The 25,580-nt window shown below is 46.4% G+C and overlaps 1 protein-coding gene across 3 annotated transcripts in view; it reads left to right on the top strand.

The window, feature by feature from the left end:
- Positions 1 to 25,580, top strand: part of LOC137799037 (junction plakoglobin-like) — an 84,249-nt gene that overhangs the window by 19,681 nt on the left and 38,988 nt on the right. For all 3 annotated transcript variants that reach the window (XM_068596120.1, XM_068596118.1, XM_068596119.1), the window contains exons 2-3: positions 23,241 to 23,295; positions 23,976 to 24,209. In XM_068596120.1, the coding sequence (XP_068452221.1) occupies positions 23,280 to 23,295; positions 23,976 to 24,209 (250 nt within the window). In that variant the 5' untranslated portion in view covers positions 23,241 to 23,279. The remainder of the gene's footprint in view (positions 1 to 23,240; positions 23,296 to 23,975; positions 24,210 to 25,580) is intronic.

Here is a 25,580-nt window from a genome sequence, read left to right as displayed (position 1 = left end):
AAGTGTGCGACTGTGGAGCAGTGGGGAGACGATGGACCCCCAGTGACCCCTGACTCAGCACATTCTCTCTCCCAGCAGGTCACACAGCGGCTTGGTCAGTTGTCCTTCCCTTCAAACTATGACGCTCCCTCTCGTCCGCTTGGACCTGTCAGGCGACATGTCAGGATCCACACGGCAGAGGCGAGTCCACCAGAACAGGACTCAACGCAGTCCGCACTTAAGAAATATCATTCATTCAGCTGCAGCGTATTTCCTGTTGCAGGGCGGGTTATCCTTCAAGAAGGAAGCGCCATTACTTCACTGAACTCACACTAGTGCCAAGCTGCAATTATTACACATGTATCGGTTTGTAATGGAGCATCTTTGTTGTCTATTACTAACTGTTGGTGGGTGAGCATGGTGAGGTGAAGGCCGGTTCTTCTCATCCAGACACTGACGGGTTGGTCAGAGTCACATTGAGTTCTCTTTGTGAGAAGACGAGATCTTAAAAGGACAAAGTTTGAAATGTTGTTTTCCGTCTGATGAGTACTGACCAATCACGTTTGAGCAGGCTGTGGTCGCTTCCAGGTGTTCAGAGCAAAAGAGGAAGAACACATTGGCTGCAATGCACTCTGGGACCCCAGAGTCTGAGGATGATGCAGCTTTGCATTGGTTTGACATTGTGAACTGATACAGAAACAATCCGGTCGTAGACGTCGTCCCTCAAATCCAACTTCACTCCAGCTGCTGCAGCAGAACAGACAGATCTCCTCTCGTCCACTGAGGAGCATCCGGCGCTCAGAGATTGCATGGAAAGGGACAGAAGTCGCGTGTGAAGTGGTCGGGGTTTGCCCATTCACAAAACTTGCTGACGCAGCGTCCCAAGAGGCCTTTCAGCAGCAGACGTTTTGACGTGTGAGAGCAGGAGAAGCGCAGGTGAAATCGATCATTATAACAATGGCTGGACTCCATTAAGCCTGTCACCGAGCTATTCCAGTGGGCCCGCATGCCCGATGCCGGCGGCTCCCCGAGGTGGAATGCTCCCATTATTAAAGTTATTAAATCCACTAGTACTCACTAGGACACGCCATTAAAGCCTGTTTTAACGTTAGAAAGAGGTGGGATGGGGGGTTCAGGTCCAGTAAGCTTGCCAGCAAGAAATCCCTATGCAATGCAAAGTGCAGGTATTGCATGGGGAGAAACCAGACCACCGGGCCGGTTAACGGTTCAAGCACCGAGTCTGCTGTCAAACCACCAGCCATGTGCAAAAGAAGGAGCAGCACGGGGTGGTTCAGACCGGCTGCAGCATGCACAGAGATGTGAAGAACAGAGTCCATGAGAGAGAGAGAGAGAGAGAGAGAGAGAGAGAGAGAGAGAGAGAGAGAGAGAGAGAGAGAGGGGACGGGGGAGAAGTTCTTTCTCATGGAGGGAGGGAGAGATGAGGAGAATGACGGAGCAGCGACATGATTAGATGTTTGTAGACGGAGAGAGAGAGAGAGAGAGAGAGAGAGAGAGAGAGAGAGAGAGAGAGAGAGAGAGAGAGAGAGAGAGAGAGAGAGAGAGAGAGAGAGCGCAAATGATGTGCTGTTATGTGAGAGCACATCACACTAAATAGGCCTCAGAAAAATACTAAGCTTCTGTGTGTGTGTGTGTGTGTGTGTGTGTGTGTGTGTGTGATGGGCACAGAGATGCCTGTCCCCTCTTTTTACCCTCACACGCTCGTCTCCCTCTTGTTATCTTCTTCCTCTTCAGCTTCTTCTTCTCTCTTCATGCTCTTCCTCACCTCTGCCTCTCATTGTCCTAACTAGTCTTCCTCTCTCTCCTTCCATTTCTCTTCTCCTTACTCTTGAATACACCTGTCATCTTCCATTCTCCTCTTGTTTTCTACATCTTAAGCCTATATATATATATATATATATATATATATATATATATATATATATATATATATATATATATATATATATATATATATATATATATCACATATACACACACATATACACACATATATCAATATATGTGTTCTGCTCTCCTGTCCTCAGTGACCGGGTGTTGTAGTGGTTGACCTGTTACCTTCCAGTAGCCCTGTGCTAACATTCGTCTTAGGTAATCAGATCAGACCACAGGCCCAATCAAACGACTGTGGAGCGGTGAGGGATGGACCCACAGAGACCCCTGACTCAGCACATTCTCTCTCAGCAGGTCACACAGCGGCTTGGTCAGTTGTCCTTCTCTTCAAACTATGACGCTCCCTGTCGTCTGGTTGATGTTAGCAGTGGCGGGCCGTGAGGCGAGGGCCGAGGGACCTCACAGCTGATCGGAACAACGAAATATTTCACGAATCGCAAATCCGCAGCGTGACACTCGTGGAGCGATGTGCCATTACGCCTCTAATGCATGTAGTGTATTTGTGAAAAACTATTCAATTCTAAAATAGCTATATGATTTGACGGTCCGCCACTGCATGTCAGGATTCACACAAGCAGAGGCGTGTCCACCGAAACAGGAAATAAGAAATATCACTCACTCATCTCCACACGTCCCAGTGTTTGTCCTGCTGCAGGCAGGTTACCTTTGAATGAGGAAGTGTCATTACTTCACTCCACTGAAGTAATCCACACAAATTATTATTGATGTTTCATAATATTCAGGAGTTGTTTGTCTCTCTCTCCAAAATGGTGGCCCTCATACCCTGAAGGCGCTGGCATGTGGCCACGCCTCTGACTGACCACATCGTGAAGTCCAAGGTGTAACCAGAGCCATGCACACACTGAGCTCATCACAGTGGCGGTCTGGTCAGGGATCATAGTTTGGTCATGTGATGCAGGAGTTGTTTAGCTATGGAGTTGAGCTGTAGGGTCTGGACCAATGATAACATCTGAGATATGACATGTCCCCGTGACGCTACAGAGGAGGAATCTCAGAGACGATAGAGTGTTTGAGTTAGTTCTCTGTATCTTGCTTTGTCATCCACTTGGTCGTCTCTGTTTCCTCAAGTTGAACCATTTTACCGATATGTTTTCACATCCTGTATCAAACCCCGTCTGGACGTCAGAGTGGTTTCCATGCAGAGGTTGGTGGCAGACATCAGATCACACAGAAAGTAGAGCTTTGATGGTACATCGATGCTTGTGGATGCAGATCTCACAGTTCCTCTCCATCAGATCATCCATTGGCTGCCTCCTGCTGTGTTCCTCTAGTCATGTATCTGTGTGTTAAGTAGAAGTGTTCGGGTCGCTGTCCAGAGCCAAGGACTTCGCCTGCAGATTATTCAGGTGACCGACGTTGTGCGAGCTACAGACTCGTTCACATCATCTTTTGTTTTTTTTAAACCTTGCTGTCATTATTTGTATTCTATAATTTATTTGACAGTATTTAGGAGACTGGAGTGGTCATGTATGAGCTCATGATCATCTTTGAAGGAGCGTATATGTCGTCGCTCTCTCACAGGAAAGGAAACTACCTGACTTTAAACCTAGAATAAGCCATTTACACACGTTTAGTGACAGCAGCCTTTGCAGTAAAACACGTATCGGGTGTTATTTCTTGCATTCCTACTGAAGACTATTTGTTTTATCGTCAATTCATTGTCAAAAACTAAACAAGAAACAGAGCGAGTTCTTCAATGGAAAACCTCTTTTCTCTCTCCAGACGTTTTTCCCGCCGCTCGCTGGTCCTCTTCCCAGAGAGTGTGTGTGCATGTGTGTGTGAGCGCTCATGTACATAATGGTTTCTCTCTGCGGTCCTAAACAAACAAACACAGATAGGACCTGGAACCAACACACTCTGGCTTCAGCGCGCCGGAGGCTGGTGCATCTCTTCCTCTGTTCCTCCAGAACCCTTGATGTCTTTTCATGTCCTCTCGTTCCTCCCTCCTTCCATCCACCAGCCCCCACCCTCCTTTCTCTGCTGTCTCCAATCCTCGTCCATCTCTTCCCTCCTTTTCATCCTCCTATCCATCCCCCACCTCTCTCGTTTTCTCCTTACTCACTTCCTTTAATCTGTAACCTTCATCGCCACACAGCTCACTTCTGAAAGACTAATTGAAAAATGAAGACAGGGAGGAAAACAACTTAAATATATACAAAAAAAGCTTCTGGCATAACTCAAAACGTCTGGTGTCAGTGTGGAAGATGGAGATGGAGGTGAGGCGTGACGAAAGACAAGAGCAGATTAACTGGGAGGAAGAGAGATGAAGAGATCAAAAAGAGGAAAGGGGAGAGAGGAGCCGAGACGAATGGAGAGAGGATTAGAGTCATTGTGTTCAGTAAAGCAAACCAAGCATTAAAGCAGCAGAGAGAGAGAGAGAGAGAGAGAGAGAGAGAGAGAGAGAGAGAGAGAGAGAAAGAGAGAGAGGGAGAGAGAGAGAGAGAAAGAGAGAGAAGGAAGAGATGAGTCACAGGACCTAAGTGTTCCAGAAAGTACCTCAGAACAGTCATTTGGTCGTCGCCCAGTAAGAGATACAGACCAGCATAGCAATGAGTTTAAAGTTGGCAGGGCGGTTGGGATGATGTCACAGGGTTCAGGAAGGCTGTGGCGGCGGGTGGACCGCATGCTCCCCCAGAAGACATTCTTCAAGTTAAATGCATCTATCCGGTGTTGTTTGGGAGACTTTGGCCACATAGAAACACATCGTTATGAACGGTGATGACTCAGCAGGAAGGGCCCTCTCACAGAGCCGGGAGGACAAGATGGTCGGTGTGTTTGTCACAGACCGTCTTTCACTCTGACCTGGATGAATCATCTTGTGTCTTCATGTTTGGACATTACCCGTACTCAAGCTCCATTATGGAGACGAGAACACCTTCACATACTTGTTCAGGGTGCCCGAGTGGCCATGGAGGCAAAAGAGCTGATCAGGAGTCAAGAGCTGTTTTTATTTACGTTCACATAAAGGTTCTGCCATTCCCTAATAGTCTCCACCCATTTTTTTTTTGTCAAAAATTGCAATACTGGTACCAATATCAGTACTTTTAAAGTGATCCCGGCACTCAGTGAGCACTTCATCTGATACCCGGCGTGTGAGTTGAAGCTCTGTGTGTCCCACTGGCTGACTCGATGTGGCGATATGTGCTGGGCAGCGTGGCACCGACGCTCCAGGTTAACGCGTGAGTCTTATTAGCACTGCTCCTGCTGTTAGCACTGCTAGCTTCTAGCCGCCGGCTCACACAACCTCAGCGGCAGGAAGTCCAGGCCGTGTGGGCTGCGGCCGCTGCTTGGGCCAATCACACGTGGCTTGTTTTCAAGGCTTTAATTGGCTGGCGGTAACTTGTACAGCAGGACTCTGCATCACGTAGTCCAGCCAGAGCACATAACCTTTTCCTATTAAAACCGCTCAAGCTACAGAACCAGTCAAGTCACGGTGAAGAACACCTCTTCTCCTCGGTGGTGCATTGATTTCAGACTAGTGGTCAAGATTTACATTTTCTCTAATATTCCTTGCGTGCTGGATCTTCTCGCAAGCTGCCGGTGCTCTTCCTGCTTTTTGGGCGTTAGCTAAATTAAAAATGCTAATGGTACATGAGTCAATAAATCTAGGTGTGGTCTTAACCTCAGATCAAAATCTAAGCTGCTTGTTAGCTTTCCGAGGAGAAGAAAACCATGCTATTATGTTTATTAGATATGTCTTTAGGAGCGATGGTGTCACCTGTGTTTCCTGAATGGTTGGTCATTCTGATGCTCACACTCACTCATGTAGATTCACATGTAGGGAAAGTTAGCATGAAAAGACCAACGTCACTAAAGCAGTCGATGTGTAAATCGCGGGGTTGGACTCCCTCTCTTGCTCAGCTGTTTGAGGGAATGAGACTAAGAGATGGTCCCCAATAGAAACAAGAGCAACGGTTGTTTCTTCAAATGTCAAAACATGGCAAATGGTTGCTTCTTCCACCTTCCCTTCTCCAAAAGATAGTATGGTAGGGATGGGAGGTCAGCATAAACCACATGGAAGTGCTTCACATCACCAGAGAGCTGAATGTCCAGGAGAGCCAAGGCAGTGGGCGCCTCTGGGTCAGTGGTGCAGCAGGTCTTTCTTCAGTCTGAGGATCCGTAGTTTGATCCCTGGCTCCGCTAGTCAATGTCGATGTGGCAAGACGTTTATGCCTGGTTTTCTCCAGCATGATGTTCCCTAGGTGTGTGGTTGTCCTGATGGGCAGGTGGCCCCTGATCTCAGTGTCTGGATGGAGTTTCCTTTAGCTGACACTTATATCCAGCGTGACTTAAGTGTGTTAAACCATGAGAGTACAAACTCAGAACCCCAAAAAAAGTAAAACATCTGGATGTGGGTGGGGCTTAAAAAGGAAGTTGTTTTTAAGCCTGAAATTGCTTTAGGCTTGCTAATGTAGGTAAACCTGAGTTGAGGGCATGGCGATCATTTTGGAAACTATGTTTGTTGTGTGCTTTTAAAGATTTACTGCAGGAGAAGGAAGCAGCAAGTTAAAATAGAAAAGTTTTAAATATTAAGAAACTGTCCATAAAACAACAGCAGTCCTGACCTTTCACTTCTTTGGTGACTTGCATTGCTGAAGACATGAGGGGGGAACTGCGTCGCGTGCTGCAGTGAACATGAAGGTTATGCTTATTGTCAACGGGATCGCCGCATACTTCCATATGCCTGTGGCAGTTTGAGTCCTTGGCTCAAAGCTCAGTTTGATTCTGCCAGTAATCCCTTTCTGTTTTTTCCACCATCAGTATTAATGCTAAGTTGATTTGTTGGCAGAAGGCTGCTGGTCCTCTGAGGTGGCTCTGAGAAGCTGCTGTAAACACAGTTGCATCGCTTCATCCTTCAAACAGGGACGATGAAGTGTTGTTGACTCATCCGGCCTCGGTCCTGACCCGCTGCCTCCTGCTGGGGATGTACGGACTTTTGGCGAAGCAGCGGCACTGACACGGCGTGTCTCAGTGCACCAGACTGCTCGGGTCACGTTGTGTTGTTTTCATCCTCGTGCTTTTGTTCATGACGGTGCAAAAAAAACACGTTCCAGAGCGTTGGCTTGACGCTCATGACGGCTGGCAACGCTTCCCCTCCTGCAGGTGATCCCAAAGTCAAGCACGGACCGGCCAACTCGCTGTGGTGCTGTGTGTGTGTGTGTGTGTGTGTGTGTGTGTGCGTGCGTGTGTGTGTGTGTTGGCAGCAAGAGCAGACCACACATGGTGCATAATTATAATTATAACGGACATGTAAAAGAGAGAAAGAAGGATGGCAAGACCATGAGAGACCATGAGAGACCATGAGAGACCATGGGAGACCATGAGAGACCATGAGAGACGGGTGAGACAGGTGAGACGGGTGAGAGACGGGTGAGAGACGGGTGAGATGGGTGAGACGGGTGAGACGAGGGAGATGAGGGAGACGGGGATGCAGAGAGATGAAGCATGACAGGAAGAGACGCAGACGGACAGAAGAGGAGGGACAGCGGAGAGGTGGAGGGATCCTGCGATGTTTGCTGTCACTCATATTTGTCATGAGTTCAATATTTGTGGTCAAATATTGAACATGAGAATCAAAGTCGTGGGAATCAAATGATTATCATTTCTAAAGCATTAGTATCAATATAACTAGTATTCTCATCATGGAAGAGTATAAAACATAAGGCCTGTGAATTCAGACAGTGGTGTCATAATCACTGTCGTGCTGATTTGTTACTCAGAAATACATATCGTTTCCATTTAATAATTCATTCTAATAACTTCTACTTTTCTGTTTCCTCTCTTCCCGTTTGAAGCTGCTGCCAATGAAAATCAAAGAGATGTTTCACGTTAGAGACAACTAAGAGGACTAATTATGTCCTGTGAGAAATTAGATTGAGTTTGATGGAATTCATATTGTGCAAATGATTGTTGTGCTTCATGGAGACATGAGAGGCGTCAGGTAAACAGCAAATAACAACATGAGCGGGTCAGCAAACAGAAAATGTTTTATTGAAGTGATTCAATGAATGGAACAGGAACAAATCTGGCAGACATGTTTCCATCCCAGGGGAGGGGGGGGGGGGCAAACACCTGGTTCAGTGTTCACGTTGACACCTGACCTGTGATTGAGATTCATGAGCTGCTGTTCAGAGCTGGAGAAGAACTCATGAACACTCCAAGGCTTTATTTTGAAAGGAAAACAACAGGAAGTGCTCTTTTGTGTCCTTGACTTGTTCACAGATACATTGAAACTCTCATGCTGCTGTTGGATGTCAACATATTGTCAATATCTCATCGACTTTCCCCGTGAAGCACCATGAATAGAGGAGAGATGTGCAGGAAATTCAAGTAACATTAATTAAACAATTGAAAAAATAATGAGATTTCAAATGAAAGCAGTCCTCATGTGTGTCTTTGACTTACAAGTGAAGGTTGAGAAAACACAGCTTATTATCATGATGTATTATCACTATTATTATCATTCTGACGCCTCCATGTCCTGCATGGACACACACACACACCTGGAGGTAAAGCACGAGAGCAGAACCATGCAATATGAGGAATATAATATGACATCAATCTGTACTGGGCGAGAAGGAAGCGTGCTCCATGAACGGACATGTGGCCTCTTGCACCAGCTGTCAGCTGCCAGGGGCCACGTGGCCCCTCCCTCACCTGTTTACTGCAGGAGGAGATTCAACAACAAATGCAACAACAACAAAGGCCTTTAAATCCTGTACTTACACCATGTGTACACGTGTGTACCGCTTTGTAAAAGAAATGGTAGATTCCCCACAAACGCCTCCTGGAGGGATGGAATAAAACAAAGTCTTGTCCTGTTAGGAAGGAGTTTCATTTCATAAACTGTGTCGCTCGGTTCAGGACATATTTTATGCCAAAAGATTGGGGCATGCTGGGACTTAAAATTGGCGCGGGAGGATTTCCGTTTCCAAAAGGTTAATTATGTCACTATGCAACAAAATACACTCTGCATTTATGCTACAAAAGTAAATGAATATGATTGTGTGTGTGACTCATAATCCCATTTTAATGCATTGTAACGGTCGCCACAGAGCAGAACTCATGGCGTCTCATACATACATAGATATGTATCATCTATCTTTCTATGAGTTGTGTTGGCATCCGGGTTGTGTCATTTATCAGGATTGCCATGAAAACACACGCCTCGAGATTCTTGAGAATCACAGAACGATCATCTCATTTATTGGATTCCTTCGGTTGTCGCTGAGTCGGCAGCGCTGCGGTCGACTTGTGTGATTGGACGGGCCCGGATGACATCATGACAGCAGAGAAGTTTGATGAAAACTAGGACAGAAGTTGCCGAGAAAATGTGTGTGTGTGTGTGTGTGTGTTTCCTCTTTCTGGCGGATCAGTGGTCCCTCTCTTTTCTCTTTTCTTCTCTATCTCTCCCCGCAGTGCTAATAGTGCTGGATTATCCATAGTGGAGATGAAAAGGGTTTCATTCCCCTCTGAGCTGTGCGTGTGTGTGTGAGTGTGCGTGTGTGTGTTATTGTGCTACATTGTTGTAGATGGAAATAGCAGCCAGACAAAGTGAGTAATTATCTGCTCTCCTCTGTCTGTCTCTCTGCTTTCTGTCTCTCTTCTTGTTTCCTTTTCTTTTTTCCTCCATGTTTTCCGTCCCGTGTCGTCCGGTCTCTCTCACCTTGTCCTTCATCTCTTCATCTTCATACAGCCGGGACTCAGCAGACTCAGGTCGTTGTGAGGAAGGAGTCCATCCACACCGATCCTCTCTGTTTCCTCCCTCCTCCTCTTTAAAGCCGTGCACCATCTGATCAGACCGGACAGCAGGATAGTTGTTCATCCCTGATGAAGCATTCCCACACACATCTTGATGACAGGCATTCATCACACGTGCAGTATTCCAAGAGACGGTCAGAGGAAAAGCACTCAGACTGCTGATCCAGCACTTTGTGCGACAGAGACGAAGCTGGTCCTCAACACAAAGCTGTGGCTCGATGTTGGACGATCTGTTGCTGCGCTGGGAAACCACTGGGTGTTAAGGATGTCTCCAGTACGAGGGCTCTCTTCTGTCTTTTGATAGAATACAGACATAATACCATGAAGAAGAGATCCTGAGTGACTGTATCAGTTGTATTAATTCAAACACAGTGACACACCGTTCCCTCTTCGTGAGGCTGAAACCAACGCAGACTCACCCAACAGTCTGCAGTAGATCCTCCGTGGGGAAGTTTGTAACGTATGTTGTTTGCAGAGTTAGCAGATCAGAGCATCTCCCCCAGTCCAACATGCATTGATCAGTGTCATCATCATCATCATCATCATTATCATCATCATCGTAGTGCAGGCGCTCCTAGGGCCCACCTTCTTTCTTCATCTCTTGGTTTTCTGCCTCTATCTCTTACTTATTTCCTCCCTCCCTCTCTCACTCTGTCCACATCTGTCCCTCTCCATCCCTGCCTGCCTCCCGTCTATATATAGACAGGCTGAGGCTGTGCTTGACCTGCCACGTGCCGCGCTGCAGATAGGTGTTAATGGGATTCTTCATTCTCCTCAGCGGTCAGCCGGCCTCAGAAAAACACCCAGTTTCTCCCAAACACGTGGCCTCACCCAGTGAATTGTGTGCTACTCTACTCCAAGTCTGGAGTTTGGCGATTCGGCCTTCGGCATCTTGGCCAGAAGTGACCATAACCGGCCTGGTGGGGTCGGTACCGCTAGAAGCTGATGCTACGTTCACACCAAAAGCGTATTTGCGAATAACCGTGGTTCAGCTCCGTAAAAACAGTTCCTGTTTCCACCATCCACCATTGAAATGAGCACCATTTCAGCTTTAAGCTTGTTGTGAAAGTTCCACAAAGTTGGAACGCCAAACGCCATCGTGTTCATAATATTAGCCGCAGCCGGTGTGAACGCAGCGTAAAGGCTTCAACCGTGATCACCTTGAACTGCGTTTTATTTTTGGCACGTTTTGTAACGTACGAGTGGATGAAATGAACAGCCAACTCCTTCGTTCAACTGAGGACTAAACAAACGCTTCATAATAAATCTGACCCTCTTTGCTAGACGATTAAATAAAAAACGATCAATAGTTTTCTTCGTTTAGCAATAGAGCACTTTTAGGTTGTGACTTTGCTGAAGTAGAAGTCACACATACACACACATGCCTTACTATGCCACACACACTGACCTGTGTGTCTGTGTGTGTGTGTGTGTGTGTGTGTGTGTGTGTGTGTGTGTGTGTGCGTGTGTGTGTGTGCGTGTGTGTGTGTGTGTGTGTGTGTGTGTGTGTGTGTGTGTGTGTGTGTGCGTGTGTGTGTGTAGAAAGAGAGTCTCCACACTGGAGCGCTGCAGAGATACAGATCCGGCCTTTGTGAGGCCGGATCTGTATGATCCTTTTAGATTCACATTTAAAACTGCCTGTAAATAAGGTCCGGGTCCAATTTGCAACACCTGAACGCATCATAACTCAAGACTGTTGATGTCTGTATGGATTTGTTGTTGCCATAAAAGCTGAACGGTGTAAATCAGCCTTTAGTCTTGTTAAATGCTGTTGTATTTGTGATGGTCGCCTCCTGGTTTGGGTGGATGATTGTCACGTCGTGTTCCTAAACAGAGCCTCATCGTCGGCTCCTCTTCATAAAGAGAAGCACTTTTCTTCGTCAGTGTTACACTGATAGCGTCCCCATGGCCCTAATGGCTCCATCAGTCATCACAACAGTCTCCAGTCTGCTGCTCATCATCGGCTAACGATTTAGCTAACTTCCTCTCCTCCGGCTGTTTTCATCGATTAACCTGCTCGGCCATTAGCGTTTAATTAAAGGGACATTTCACTGGCAGTTCACTCTAGTGGTTGGCCTTTTTTACATGGTGGGACTTTTGTACAACTCCAGTTGTTTTACATGTGTTTGATGAGGGAGGCAACACAAATACTGTCTGGATTCATCATGACTGAATGACATCTTATAGTTATGATATTCATAACCATATAGTGACATAGTCAAAGTTTCACATATGTTATTAATTATTACAAGAGCCACTCAAACGTCATCATTACTAATAATGAGCTTCCCCTCACTGGTGCCTCCTGTGTTCAGCCTCAGTAATTCAACACACCCTCACACTGTTCCCTCACACTGTTCCCTCACACTGTTCCCTCACTCTGTTCCCTCACACTGTTCCCTCACACTGTTCCCTCACACTGTTCCCTCACGTTGTTCCCTCACACTGTTCCTTTCATGGGACTGGCTGGGATGAAGAGCGAGGGCTTCTTCATGGTTCTTCACCTCACACCGCACAGCAAAACGCTGTAAACCTGTGAAGTCCTTGAGTCGTGCCGGTGCGAGCGTTGTTTCTTTACGTCGGAGCCTCTCTGCTGTCTCTCTGCTGTCTCTCTGCTGTGTCTCTGCCGTCTCTCTGCCGTCTCTCTGCCGTCTCTCTGCCGTCTCTCTGCCGTCTCTCTGCTGTCTCTCTGCCGTCTCTCTGCCGTCTCTCTGCCGTCTCTCTGCCGTCTCTCTGCCGTCTCTCTGCCGTCTCTCTGCCGTCTCTCTGCCGTCTCTCTGCTGTCTCTCTGCTGTCTCTCTGCCGTCTTCCACAGCTGAGGATTACTATAATGCAGAGTCGACTGCTTTTCACAGGACAAAAGAACTCAGGCAGGAACTTTATTTAAATCGCTGCCATCTTAGAATAACAACACACAACTTGTGTTATGGACCTCAGGTTTGGTATTTTAGCTAAGACGTCTTAGCATTGAGCAGTGTGATTGACAGTTGTTGTTCTTTCGTGTTGGGAGGAGGAACGCGAAGCGTGAAACGTTGCTTCATATTTTACAGGAGAATGGTACATTTTGGTGATTATCAGTAATCAATAATAAAAGTAAAGGTAAAAGTGAAGTGCACAGAATGAGGTTATTTTTTGAAAGTGACAGGTGAAGGTAAAGTGGCGAGTGACTTTAAATGTGTGGTGTGGAGAGATGTGCAGGGAGAGAATGGAGAGAAGGGAACACTGAACCATATTTGTGTGTTTCCAGAGCACGTTTCACCTCGTTGTATTCAGCATCTTTAGTATTTCAGATTCCCGTACTGTCTGGAGTTCAGTCAGGAGGGACTCCCGGGATTCACAGCTGTTTTCTGGAGCTTCACATGTATGACTGTATGGAAAACACGTGATTCCTTTCAAACCAGCCCTTTCAAAAGCTGCAACATTTGCAGTGGGCACAGTCTAGATTCACAGGACGGCTTTTTTTTCTCTTTCTTTTGCTTTTGTCAACGGTTCACTTTTTCTACAGGATTTATGTAAAATGGAATTATTATTATAAGTGGCCTTTGGAGGAGCCAGGAGGTGCACTTTGTTGCTTTTGGACGGAGTATAATATATTCTAAATATATACAGACATTTAGGACATTGAAAGCTGCAAGGCTGCAGTCGTAGAGCATCCTCTTCCTGCGCCTGGAACCTTGTAAGTTTATCTATAATCCGCCTTCATTGCCGTATTTAGAAGTTTCCTCCTAAAAAACAGCGCGTGGTGTTAATTGGTGAGACAAGTCGCCCCGAGGGTTCAGCTGCAGGAGGAGGGTTTTGATGTTGACGTTCCCGTTGATGCGAGTGATGATAGTTCCTCCTGCAGAGGCTCTGAAGTCTGCTGGGAGACGCTGGCTGTCGAATCTGTGCACTGACAAGTACTCACACTCACACTCACACACACACACACACACACACACACACACACACACACACACACCACACACACAGTAAACAGGATGCACCCTGTGGTAAGTTCAAATTAACCATCCGTAAAAGCAGAGCAGTTTCTCAGTGTTTATGGAGAGTTTTAATAGACTTCTAATTAGCTCACTGCAGACGAGACTTCAAGTGTGTGTGTGTGTGTGTGTGTGTGTGTGTGTGTGTGTGTGTGTGTGTGTGCGTGTGCGTGAGTGTGTGTGGGTGCGTGTGCCTGTTGATGTACCTCAGAATTAGATTTATGGGCCCTTTGCCCATGAACAGTGGCGCTTCGAGGCCGATGCTGCCACGCATTAGGCCCCGCCTCCTCAGCAGTGCCGGCTGCTTGCCTGTAATTCATGCATGAACGGGGCCGCTTACATTTTTACTAGCGCGCTCCCAAAATGGTCACATGTGCAGTCTGGAGCTCTGACCTCGTTTGCCCTTCATCCTCATTTTTCTCTTCCAACTTACTTCACATTGTTTCTCTTTCACATAGAAGATCCTCTCGTCTTCTATGTCGTAACTTTTGCTCACGTCTTCCTTTTCTCGCCTCCTTCTGTCCTTCCTCATCCTCCATGATTCAGCTTGGTGACTGCACTACTATTTGGTTTAAAGGAATGAGGACTCACCCTCCTCTCCTGTTTGCTCTGTAGTGATGTGTCCCAGTGGTCTGAATCCCTCAAGTCCTGTTTTTGAAGTTCATTCATGTTTATGACTTCACTTTAACCTTTTGGAAACCATGCGCAAAAATCCTCCTGCGCCAATTTTAAGTCCCAGCATGCCCTATTCAGACAATCTTTTGGCATCAAATCTGTCATTTTTCTCATTTTTGAACGGAACGACAGTGTTTTGACTGAAACTCCTTCCTAACAGACCAAGACTTTGTTTTATTGTGATTTGTGTCGCAGATTCAGATTCATTAGGTCCTAATCTTTCTAAAAAGGTGTCTTATTGACGCTCCAGGAGGCATTTTTGGAGAATCTGGCTGGATGTTAATAGTTACCATCAAAATATCTTTTAAAAGTGATTTCTTTTTTGGATATACATTTTTTTTCCCAAGACTTTGCTGAAGAAATACATACAATAAACACAAGTATTGGAGTTAATTTGGGGTTCTTACGACGACCCTAACACAGGGAAAAATGAAGTCTGGAGACAACATTGGTTCCAGCGTTTTCAACGGGTTAAAGACCTCAGCTGGAGTTCCTCCGGCTGAGCAGACCACACATAGCACCGTGTTGAGGTTTCACTTAAGGTACTGACTCCGTCAGTTTAAAGGCTTTTCCGATTATGATCCCGGGACAGGAGCGTAGGGCTCTGGGACGCTATCGTGCCGATCATCATTCCAATCGCAGCAGTTGCAGATCACTCGGGGTGTCCTCACTTTGCATCGGCTGCGTTGCATCTCCTCATCGGTGGAACGAGTCTGTGGGATCGAGCCGCTCTGTGTCTTTAGAACATGAGTAAAAACAAGAAAATCGCTTCGCTGTCATTTTAGAATAATGGACGGCGCTGTTCGTTTGTTGTTTAGTAAGACTGAAACCAAGTGGAAATCGATAGAGACACGGTTTCTTATCCTGCTGCTTTTCAGTCCTAATCCCATTTTCCACATTGTTGCGATCCACAGACGGGCAGGAGAAGAGACCGTCAGCAGGAGGAAGACAAAGCTGCAAACAGCCGCTCCTGTACGCCTCCCCCACATGATTATGTTCACTGTTTCTATGTGAGCTCTGCTTATTATTCCTTGATATGTTGCTATTTATCTCCACATGTTCCCGTCGCTGGCAGACAGAACGGACTCCAAACACCTGTTCCCTCACACTGTTCCCTCACACTTGTTCCCTCACACCTGTTCCCTCACACCTGTTCCCTCACACTGTTCCCTCACACTTGTTCCTTCACACCTGTTCCCTCACACTGTTCCCTCACATTGTTCCCTCACACTGTTCCCTCACCGGTTCCCTCACCTGTTCCCTCACACTGTTCCCTCACACTGTTTCCTCACATTGTTCCCTCACACTGTTCCTTCACCTGTTCCCTCACACTGTTCCCTCACCTGTTCCCTTACACCACCTGTTCCCTTACACTGTTCCCTCACATGTTCCCTCACCTGTTCCCTCACCTGTTCCCTCACACTGTTCCCTCACCTGTTCCCTCACCTGTTCCCTCACCTGTTCCCTTACACCACCTGTTCCCTTACACTGTTTCCTCACATGTTCCCTCACCTGTTCCCTCACCTGTTCCCTCACACTGTTCCCTCACCTGTTCCCTCACCTGTTCCCTCACCTGTTCCCTTACACCACCTGTTCCCTTACACTGTTCCCTCACATTGTTCCCTCACATGTTCCCACACACTGTTCCCTCACCTCTTCCCTCACCTCTTCCCTCACACTGTTCCCTCACACTGTTCCCTCACACTGTTCCCTCAAACTGTTCCCGCACCTGTTCCCTCACACTGTTCCCTCACACTTGTTCCTTCACACCTGTTCCCTCACACTTGTTCCCTCACACCTGTTCCCTCACACCTGTTCCCTCACACTTGTTCCCTCACACCTGTTCCCTCACACCTGTTCCCTCACACTGTTCCCTCACACTTGTTCCTTCACACCTGTTCCCTCACACTTGTTCCCTCACACTGTTCCCTCACACCTGTTCCCTCACACCTGTTCCCTCACACCTGTTCCCTCACATTGTTCCCTCACACTTGTTCCCTCACACTGTTCCCTCACACTGTTCCCTCACACTTGTTCCCTCACACTGTTCCCTCACACTGTTCCCTCACACTGTTCCCTCACACCTGTTCCCTCACACCTGTTCCCTCACGTTGTTCCCTCACGTTGTTCCCTCACACTGTTCCCTCACACTGTTCCCTCACACCTGTTCCCTCACACTGTTCCCTCACACTGTTCCCTCACACTGTTCCCTCACACTGTTTCATTCACGGGACTGGGATGACGCAGCCCTTGCTCACACTGCGTAGGTGGAATGGTTGAGGACTCTGGACACAGTTCATGTTCATGGTGAAGGTCTGGTTGACCCTGGGAGGCCGATGGAATGAAGGAGGATGTTATGTGTTTCCTTTCCTTCAGCATACCTTTGACTTAATTTCTGTGCCACAATCTTTGAGTTTCCCTTCAGTAATTCCCTCATCTCTTTAATCCTGTACATGGCATTCATTTGGCAGACGTTTATCCTAAGCAATTTACAATAAATGTGCAGCATTTCCATCATTTAAAAAAAATCTCATTTATTTCCTTCTGTCAGTGTTTCCTTTTATTTCCTGTGTCTGTGTGAGTGACTTCTCTGGCAGGATGTCCCTCCCTCATGTACCTTCTGCTTTACACCCGCATATCTCGCTGACATTTAATCACACTCATATTTTGCTGCCCTTAATATTTCCGCAATATTTATGATGAAGACTGTTCATCTGTCAGTCAAATGAGGAAAATCTCTCTCCATGAATATTTTCTCTCCTGATGGGAAATGAAAGAGGCTGGCCTTTTGCTAAGAGACGCCGCCCCGTGACCTGAAACTGTCACAGGTTTCATCCTCTTAAGACACTCCATCCTGCCAGTGTTGGTGAGCGGGAATACAGGCCCGGATATAGTTTGTGGCTCATCATCAAATTCTTATCTCTCAAACTAGCAAGTTGCCGTGACAGATTGACTCTGGCACGCTGTAGTTCTTTAATCACGGGTGAAACATGCTACTGTACTGCAGTACATTCAAAAGTACCACCAGCACGGTGAATGATGACACGCAGTGTTAAAGAGCCTTGAGTGGATTCATTTACCATTTCTTTATCATTATTGAAGATATAAGTTACATCATACAAACCAACCCTGTTTCCAAATGTTCCCATGAAATGCTTTTTTCAAAATAAGAGTATAGTAACGGCCACAGTAACGACTCGCAGACCTTGATTCAGTCAACCCGTTGAAAACTGTGGAATCAATGTTGTGTCCAGCCTCCTTTTCCCTGTTTGAGTGTTTTTCCCTGTGTTTGAGTCGTCGTAGAAACCCCAAATTAATTCCAAAACTTAAGTTTGGGATAATTTTAAAGTTTGAAATATATTGCAATGAGGAGAACATGAATTCACCAGATTTCAAGGCATTTTCTTGAGACATTTCAGACGGCCAGCTGCTCTATGTATGATGCACAGTTAATTACTCCATTCAGGGGACGTTTATTAAAGTGACTTAAACATCAGACATTGAGTTGAGTTGTCTGAGCAGCAGAGCGGCTGCAGTCCTCTGCACACGATGCCTTCAGGCACGGCGCCTCTGAACAAACAAACCTACACAATGTCACACACAAATAGCTACATGTTGTTCCCTCTACTGTCAGAAAAGTGCCAGAAATATAGAGCTACAGTATGTGATATAGTCTGATAGAAGTGTTCCTGCTCGGTGTACACGTGCAAAGCACTCTGGGAGTCACCATGTCGTCTGGTTCCCTGCAGCGTGTCGACCGCCCAGTGAAACACTGCAGCAAGGCTGGCTGGGTGTGTGTCTGTGTGCATTTCAGAAGCAGACTGTCATTTGACTTTGAGGCCTGTGCGATGACTCACACAAACAAACAACAGGTGTAATGGCTCGTCACGACGGAGCCGACAGGGTCAATGACGAGTGACGACTCAAATCTCTCACTGTCTGCTTCTCCTCCTCCTCCCTGCCGGATCCCCTCCCGTCTGATCGGGTGGACTCTGCTGAGTGTGTGTGTGCTCCTGTGGGTCGTATGAGACGAACAACGGGACAAAATATATTTTGACCTCGAAAAAAAGAGGAAATAAGTTTCGTCAATCGCTGGCTGAAATATATTGTCCCTGTGTGAATGAAACCATCAATCTGCTGCTCGCTGAGCGGGAGCAGAGGCAGTGTTGTCACACAATGATGCAGCATTGCTTTGCTCCTCATTTGCACAAAATAGCTAATTCAAAGTGGTAATTCCATACATTTTGTGTTACCGAGAATTCTCGTCCGCAACAACTGGGGTTGTGTTAGCGAGACGCGTCGGCTCTGTTAGTAATGACAACAATGTGCTCACAAAGGTTTAAGAGGTCTGGAAGACTCAAGGTAACTTCACATAGCATTCCTCATAAAGGTTCAAATCAAGATTCATATACAGTATAGTGCCTGACTTTATGTTAAATCATTCAAATGCATCTAAAAACTAGTGAAGATTTAGAAGCCTGTGTCCATTTTGAACAGACACACATCCAGTGGGATGCTGGAGGTGGTACATAATTCACATCAGGAGATGGATGAAAGGCGCACCTGATTGGGCTAAATAAAGAACGCACCGGTGTGTGATTATCTGCTGTGTGGGCAAAGAGACAGTGAGAGGAATCCTCTTGAATTGTTGGACTGGATGACAGACGAAAGCAAGCTGGAACTGAAGAACATGTCTGCACATGACGAAGGGAGAACAGCGGGAATCAGGCAAACACATCCATCTAACATCACACAGAAGGTCTAACGGACATCTGACGCTTCAGCCGCAAAAAAACAAAGCAGACAATTTTCCCCGCGCCCTGGACGAGGACCGTGATGTCACCGACCTGTCACTCATCTTTGTACGTAACCAAAGACTTTGAGACTACGGAGGAGCGTGCAGTGAGGATGCAGTCAATGACGGGAACCACGACGGGGAGCCATTGCTTCACGGAGGTAAACGCACGCCTCGACCAGCTGGGACAGAAACGGGACGAAGTGACAGGCGTTACAGCCGATAGTTGTCCAAATCTGACGAGGAGAAACGTGGATTTCTGATGCGGATGCAGAATGAAGTGAGTGAAATGAACAAGGAGCAGAAACTCTGCACGCCTTTTAAGTCACTGCTACACAGTTTGTTGCACTCTTGCAGGAGCAAGAGGCTGAGCAGTGACTTCAGCACTCAGGCCGCTCGGCCTGGGCAACGTGCTGACAAGAGAAAGGCTCCTGGGAGCTGAGATTGGAGAGTTTTGTGAGAAGAGAGGCGAGCACGGCGGCTGGGTGGATGATCTCACGTTGCTGTTCATTTGACTGCAGTTGTGAATACACTAAAGCGCAAACTGCAAGGCAAGGGCCTCTTTGTGCATTTTTAAACCAGATGGAGTGAAACCTTCTCACCCACATGCCGACTCTTAGAGAAGCCACACATGCAGCTGATCTCTTCTGCAGGTCCTCCTTCACGGCAGGGTCACGGCGTGGAGGGCTCTCTGAAGACTTCACAGCAGCTGAGAGTGAAAAGCACTGCACGTGACTCATCCTCGCTCCAGCTCCGACTCACTGACCTGCAGGCTGATCGACTCTTGGCTGACTTCAGTGCACTCGCTCAAGTCCAACACTCACTGAACAAGAACAAAGAAATGAAAAACAGCAACAAACTAAACAGCAAAAGCACTTTGCGTTGCTGAAGGAAGTTCTTTTATTGCTGCTCTGTGAAATACTGTAAGAACTGTGTTTCAAAATCCTTTTTGTGAATGTTGATTAAATAGTGAAACAATGTTCACATTTCTGTAGCCTAATCATACCATCTCCTCTTACCAGTAGCAGCTATTGAAAACCATGCAGTCTACTGCCTTTCATAAAGAGATGCTTTTAATGTTGAGGAGGATGGAGTCAAGCTGTCTGCAACAGAGCCAGATTCTGATGTGGCCCGTGGGACAGGGTTCATGTGGAGCTGTCCATGGGCCTTATCCGTCGTCATAATAACACACAGACGCACACACACACACACACATTTTTATTCCCATCACTCCTGTCATCCTCTCTGGCACTTCCTCTTTTCTCATCTTCCTCCACTTGGTCGTTAGCTGACTTTTCTTTCTTTTTCCTTCCATCCTTTCACTTCTTTCTTCATGTGTTCTCCGTTCCTGCCGCTCTCGTTTCCTCTGCTTTGCAGAGCTCGAACACCACTGAAGGAACGCTCCAACATCCAGCGACAAAACTTTCCGTGACATTTCAACTCCACATGTATCCTACAGAGTCTGCTCAGTTTTAATTAGGCAGGGACTCCAACAAACATATGGAGGCACAGAGCAATTTACAGCAGTGACTGCTCAGGAAGCCGTGCAGTTCACTGGCTGGAAGGCTAGCTGCTTAAAACGAGGTGAAGAGGAAGAAACTAACGCTTTTGTGAATGCAAAGTCGGAAAATAGAGTGGACGTATGGGCCTTTTCCTCCTGAATCAATTCTTTTTGTGCATGCCTCGGCGCACACATGATGTCATGGCTGTCGCCTCATGTTTTAGGGTTGACTGTCCGTCGGTACGTGGCATTCTCATGGAGGCGGTATTTCAGGAAATCCTGAAGGGAATTTTATCAAATTTGGGACAAACATCCCTTTGAACTTAAGGATGAACTGATTAGATTCTGGAGGTCAAAGGTCACGGTTACTGTGACCTCACAAACACATTTATGACCATACCTCAAGATTTACTATGCTGATTATTAAACATAGGTTAAAATGAAGAAGGACTGACATTTTGGAGACACATGGATGAGACTTGACACATATCCACTCTGCTGAATAAACATATTATGTATCACATGGAAGTTTGATGTTGGTTGCTGTTATGCCAATGTGACTTTCAACATAAACAACAGTTTTGAACCGGCCTCTGCAGTCATCATGCGTGTGCAGCGGCGACAGCCGGACACAGCGGACACGTCAGGCAGGCAGAAGTGAGGGCACATATCTGCTCTGCTGATCCAGGGATCAGACATGAGGGTGATGCGACCCTGCAGAGCGCAGAGGGACATGACCAGACACTTACCTTGATATACATCTTAACCCAATATGGCAGCTGGAAAATCTCCAAATTAAAGTAATATCATTGGTTTGACAGTTGTCAAATATGTGTGCTTGTATATATAATGTATACTGCTGAGGGTTTGGGGGCGGGGTTTAGCAGAGGATGAGTGGCTTTCTGACCAGCAGCTTAATCAGAATGAAGATGCAGATCACACTGTTATGCCTCTGTGGCGACAGCAGCCGAGGCCGGAGAGCAACTCGGATTTAGGGGAAGTTCTTCAAATCTGACACAAAGCTGAGCCGATTAGGATTTTAGTGGTTAAAGGTCAAAGGTCACTGTGACTTCACAAACTCTGTTTTGGAATGAATTTGCCAATCTTGATAATGGCATGGACATGTAGGATAAAGGAACGTGATTGTTTTTTGGACAGCAGTGGATGTACTCTGATACTCGGCTGGTTGGAGAAGCCGTACACACTGATGCTGTGATTCTTCAGGAAGGAGCTGGAGTTACAATCTGTGGAGGTAATTGGGCTCGAGCTCTCTGCCTGGAGTAGATTGTGGTTATCTCAGAAGTCATCAAGACAGCTGCAGTCATCATCGTTGCTGATGAGCAGTTTGCTTTCTGCATCCTTCTATTGATTAACCAACACCCTTCAGACAAAAGAGGGCAGTGTTAATTTAATCAGCTGTATTTATACTGTTGAAGCAGCTGCTGCTGTCTCCCACAGGCAGGACATGTGTTGGAAATGAGAGTCTATTGATTTTATGTGGACTGATGGTGTTTTAGATAAGGTACATCCACGAGACTGAGGAGGGATGTGGACATATTAAACCTACGAGCCAACACACACCTGTACACTGCCCACTGGGGTAATGTGGGCCTTTCCTCTAGCGGGGGGGGGGGCAATATGTTGGAACATATTGGCTGACTGGATGGGCCTGATGTCACAGAGGTTTTACAGCCAGTAAAACATGCACTTCCTGTTCACACATTGTCGTAATCGTAATTTTTTTACTGACGTAATATTGTTAATATAATGGATTGAAAGTGGATTTGGAGAACATCTTTTCTACCAGATCCCAGTACACAGAGCAACGTAGTGTTTGTGTCCGCCTGATGAAAGGAGGCAGGGTCCATGTGCCTGCGTCCAGGCCATGCCCATGAGTCCTTGGACACTGGACCCTCGCTTCCTCCATCAGTGCCTTGTAGCGCTGAAGCAGACTGTACGGGTCCACCAGTTATGAGTGGATGTGCTGCACTCGAGTGGAGCGATATCTCGTGTACATTCTCATAAGCACTAACACTTCGTCTTAATCTGAGCGATAGTGTGAATTCCCAGCAGGCAGTGGGGTCTGTGAAGGGCTCTTGGCAGGAAAGATGAGACACTGTGACCTTTCACCAGCCGTGGCCTCTGGGGGAGATAAAGGTGCTCTCTGGAGATGTATATGCTTCACAACATTGACATTTGTGTATCTTGCTGCAGCTCCCCGGGCACTTTGGGGATTTATGGAAAGATTTCTTATCACAACAGCAATGAATGCAGAGAGAGTGTTTTATACAACTCACACACTGCACGATGTGACCTCCAGTTTATCGTGAATGGATTCTCCTGCTACTGTGTTTTAGGTTTTAGGATTAGTGACAAAAATGGGATTCTGTGACCAAAACATACACTTTGAGAAGAATACAAGGATCACTAATATGACTGGAGGCTCATAAGTTGGATCCATGCCAAGGACCCCTCTGTATGTGTGTGTATTTCAGAGAATGGGAGACAAACTGATTCTTTAACATGCTTTGCCGTACATGGCGAGTAAAGCTTTAATCCTGCAGAAAGGATTAGTTGAATCTTTGAAGCAAACCTAATGTGTCTCTCTCTTGCTCTGCAGGTCAGAGGTCAGTGAAGGCAGTGGAACCAGTGGGTGGAGATGATGTCCATGCACAGTAAGTGCTCCGTCAGCTCTTGTCTATCTGCTGTATACATCTCCAGCACATAGACACAGCCACTGATGTAAAAACTGCTCTCGGTGTTACGTGAAGCTGATAGCGATGGAGTCAACCTTCTGTTGGCTGACTGAGCGTGTTGATGCTGCGCCGCCCGCATGACCCTCACACGACTTGTGAAAGTCAAAATCCTCAGACGCCATTTGGTTTCTTTAAGGCTCATCAGCAGAGGCAGTTTACTGACACGTCGTCGTGTGTGTAGTAGTACATATACTTGGCATCTTACGGCTACTGCGGCCCATACTATTATTACTGAAAGATACACATTAGAAGAGTACATAAGCAATGTAGAAGACAGCTCAACCTCAATGTGGTCGTCACTAGACTTGAAACAGGAAGTGTTTCGCAGGGTTTTTAAAAACTGACCAGGTCGCGTCAAGCACAATATTTATTATCAAAAGGAAAAATACTAAAAATTGTTTTTGCCTCTGTGCATTGTATCAGTGTCATTACTATGAGTCAGATTTACTATGACTGTTACTTTTACTTCTTGTATCATCATGATATTATATTATATGATCACTGTCTATTATCATTTCTGCTGTGATCAGTGCTACGACTGCTGTTACTACGCATGGCCTGTATCACGTCTGCCTGTGGACTTCTGCTCTGTGCTGCAGTGAGTGAGGCGGACAGTGTGGTGAAGGTGGCCGAATGGCAGCAGACCTACTACGCCTCAGACTCTGGCATCCAATCAGGAGCCACCACAGTCCTGGACGACGAGAGCAGCACCGAGTACAGCGGCCGGAAGAAGTACATTGGTAGTACTACAACAGGTACTACTACTGCCCCTGCTACTGCCACCACTGGGGGAGGAGGAGACGCTGCAGCCGGGGGACTAGAGAGCCCCACAGGTGAGACGATACACGGGAACTTAACTGAGAGGTCAAGAATCATTTGGTTTCAATAGATCATGTTTTGGGTTTATTATTTCTATTGGAACTGTTAGGGGTATTATTATTCCTCAGATTTTTATTTTAGAACATTGGACTGCTTTTTGTGGGACTTGTCATACTCCAAATGTCACAAAAGCCCGGTGAAAATAGATGTCAAATTTGTGTCAAAACAAATGTCTCTCTAGCGCCCCCTAGAAGTTGGACCGGCGACGCCCCTCGCCCAGATTGTCCGATTAACTTGTTTTTCCTTCTCGCTTCTCTCCCTTTACCTTTACCATCGTATTCTTTCTCTCTGTTCCTCATCCGATGCGTCTGTATTGTTGCGCATCTTTTGTATTCATGGATGTTGTGTTTGCTCGGAGGAATAATAACTGCTGTGACAGCGCAGTAGTCAACAATCTAAGTGCATTTGCTGGTACATTCATTTGACTTTTATTTATACATTTTCATCAATCTGTCTGACAAACACAAAATGGATTTCTTTAGGAAACTTACTTACTTATTTAAGATGTGTATGAAATATTGATGAGTATCTAACATAGTGAATACCTTTAGCTTATTGTGAGTAAATGCAGGTACAATGACTTGTTTTGCTCCTTCAGAAGGAGCGATTTCTCTGACAATCATCTGTTTTCAAAATAACATCAACGTCCACAGTGTGAGATAATCTATCACAGCAAATATGATGAAACGTTGTTATATCTTCATTCACTCTGTTACACTCTGCTTCTCACCAATCACCTGACACCCGAGGGCAAAAATAAAAGTCTCCTTCAGGAAATAATCCCTGACAATCAAGTTACCTAACAAACTAAACGCTCCAAACCTTCGTTGAGACAGCTGGCGGTTTCAAGCTCAGTTCGACACAACGGTAACACACTTCCAAAGCAAATGCATACGCAAAATACAAACATATATTATAAATGTCAACTAAATGCAAACGGTGATATAAAAGTGGGCTATAAAGCTTTGGGCCATTATGGTGGTACTTTCCTTCCCCAGTAAATCGCCTCCTCCCTCTCCACCAGTGGAAAGGTTACGATATTGTAACGCTAATACTGTAAGCACAGACGGAGGCCTCTACTGGACTGCGTGGGTAATACTTCATCCAACCGAGAGCATTGCTTAAGCGTAGCCTGAACCCGCAGTGATGCTGCGTCGGTGGGCAATCATCCACTCCTGCTCCCCCGACTCGGTAAAAAACATTCAGAGAGCCGCAGCGATACCACCGGATGGGCCGCCGCCACAAACCCTGGCACCTGCGTGACGATCAACACCATCAACGTTAGGCACGGCAGCTGTTCCAGGCTGCCTGCAGCAGGGGCATCC

Source organism: Clinocottus analis, unplaced genomic scaffold, assembly GCF_023055335.1.
Source record: "Clinocottus analis isolate CAN_PGR_092001 unplaced genomic scaffold, fCliAna1.0.p SCAF_34, whole genome shotgun sequence".
Lineage (NCBI taxonomy): Eukaryota > Metazoa > Chordata > Actinopteri > Perciformes > Cottidae > Clinocottus > Clinocottus analis.
This window is presented reverse-complemented; position numbering and strand designations above follow the sequence as displayed.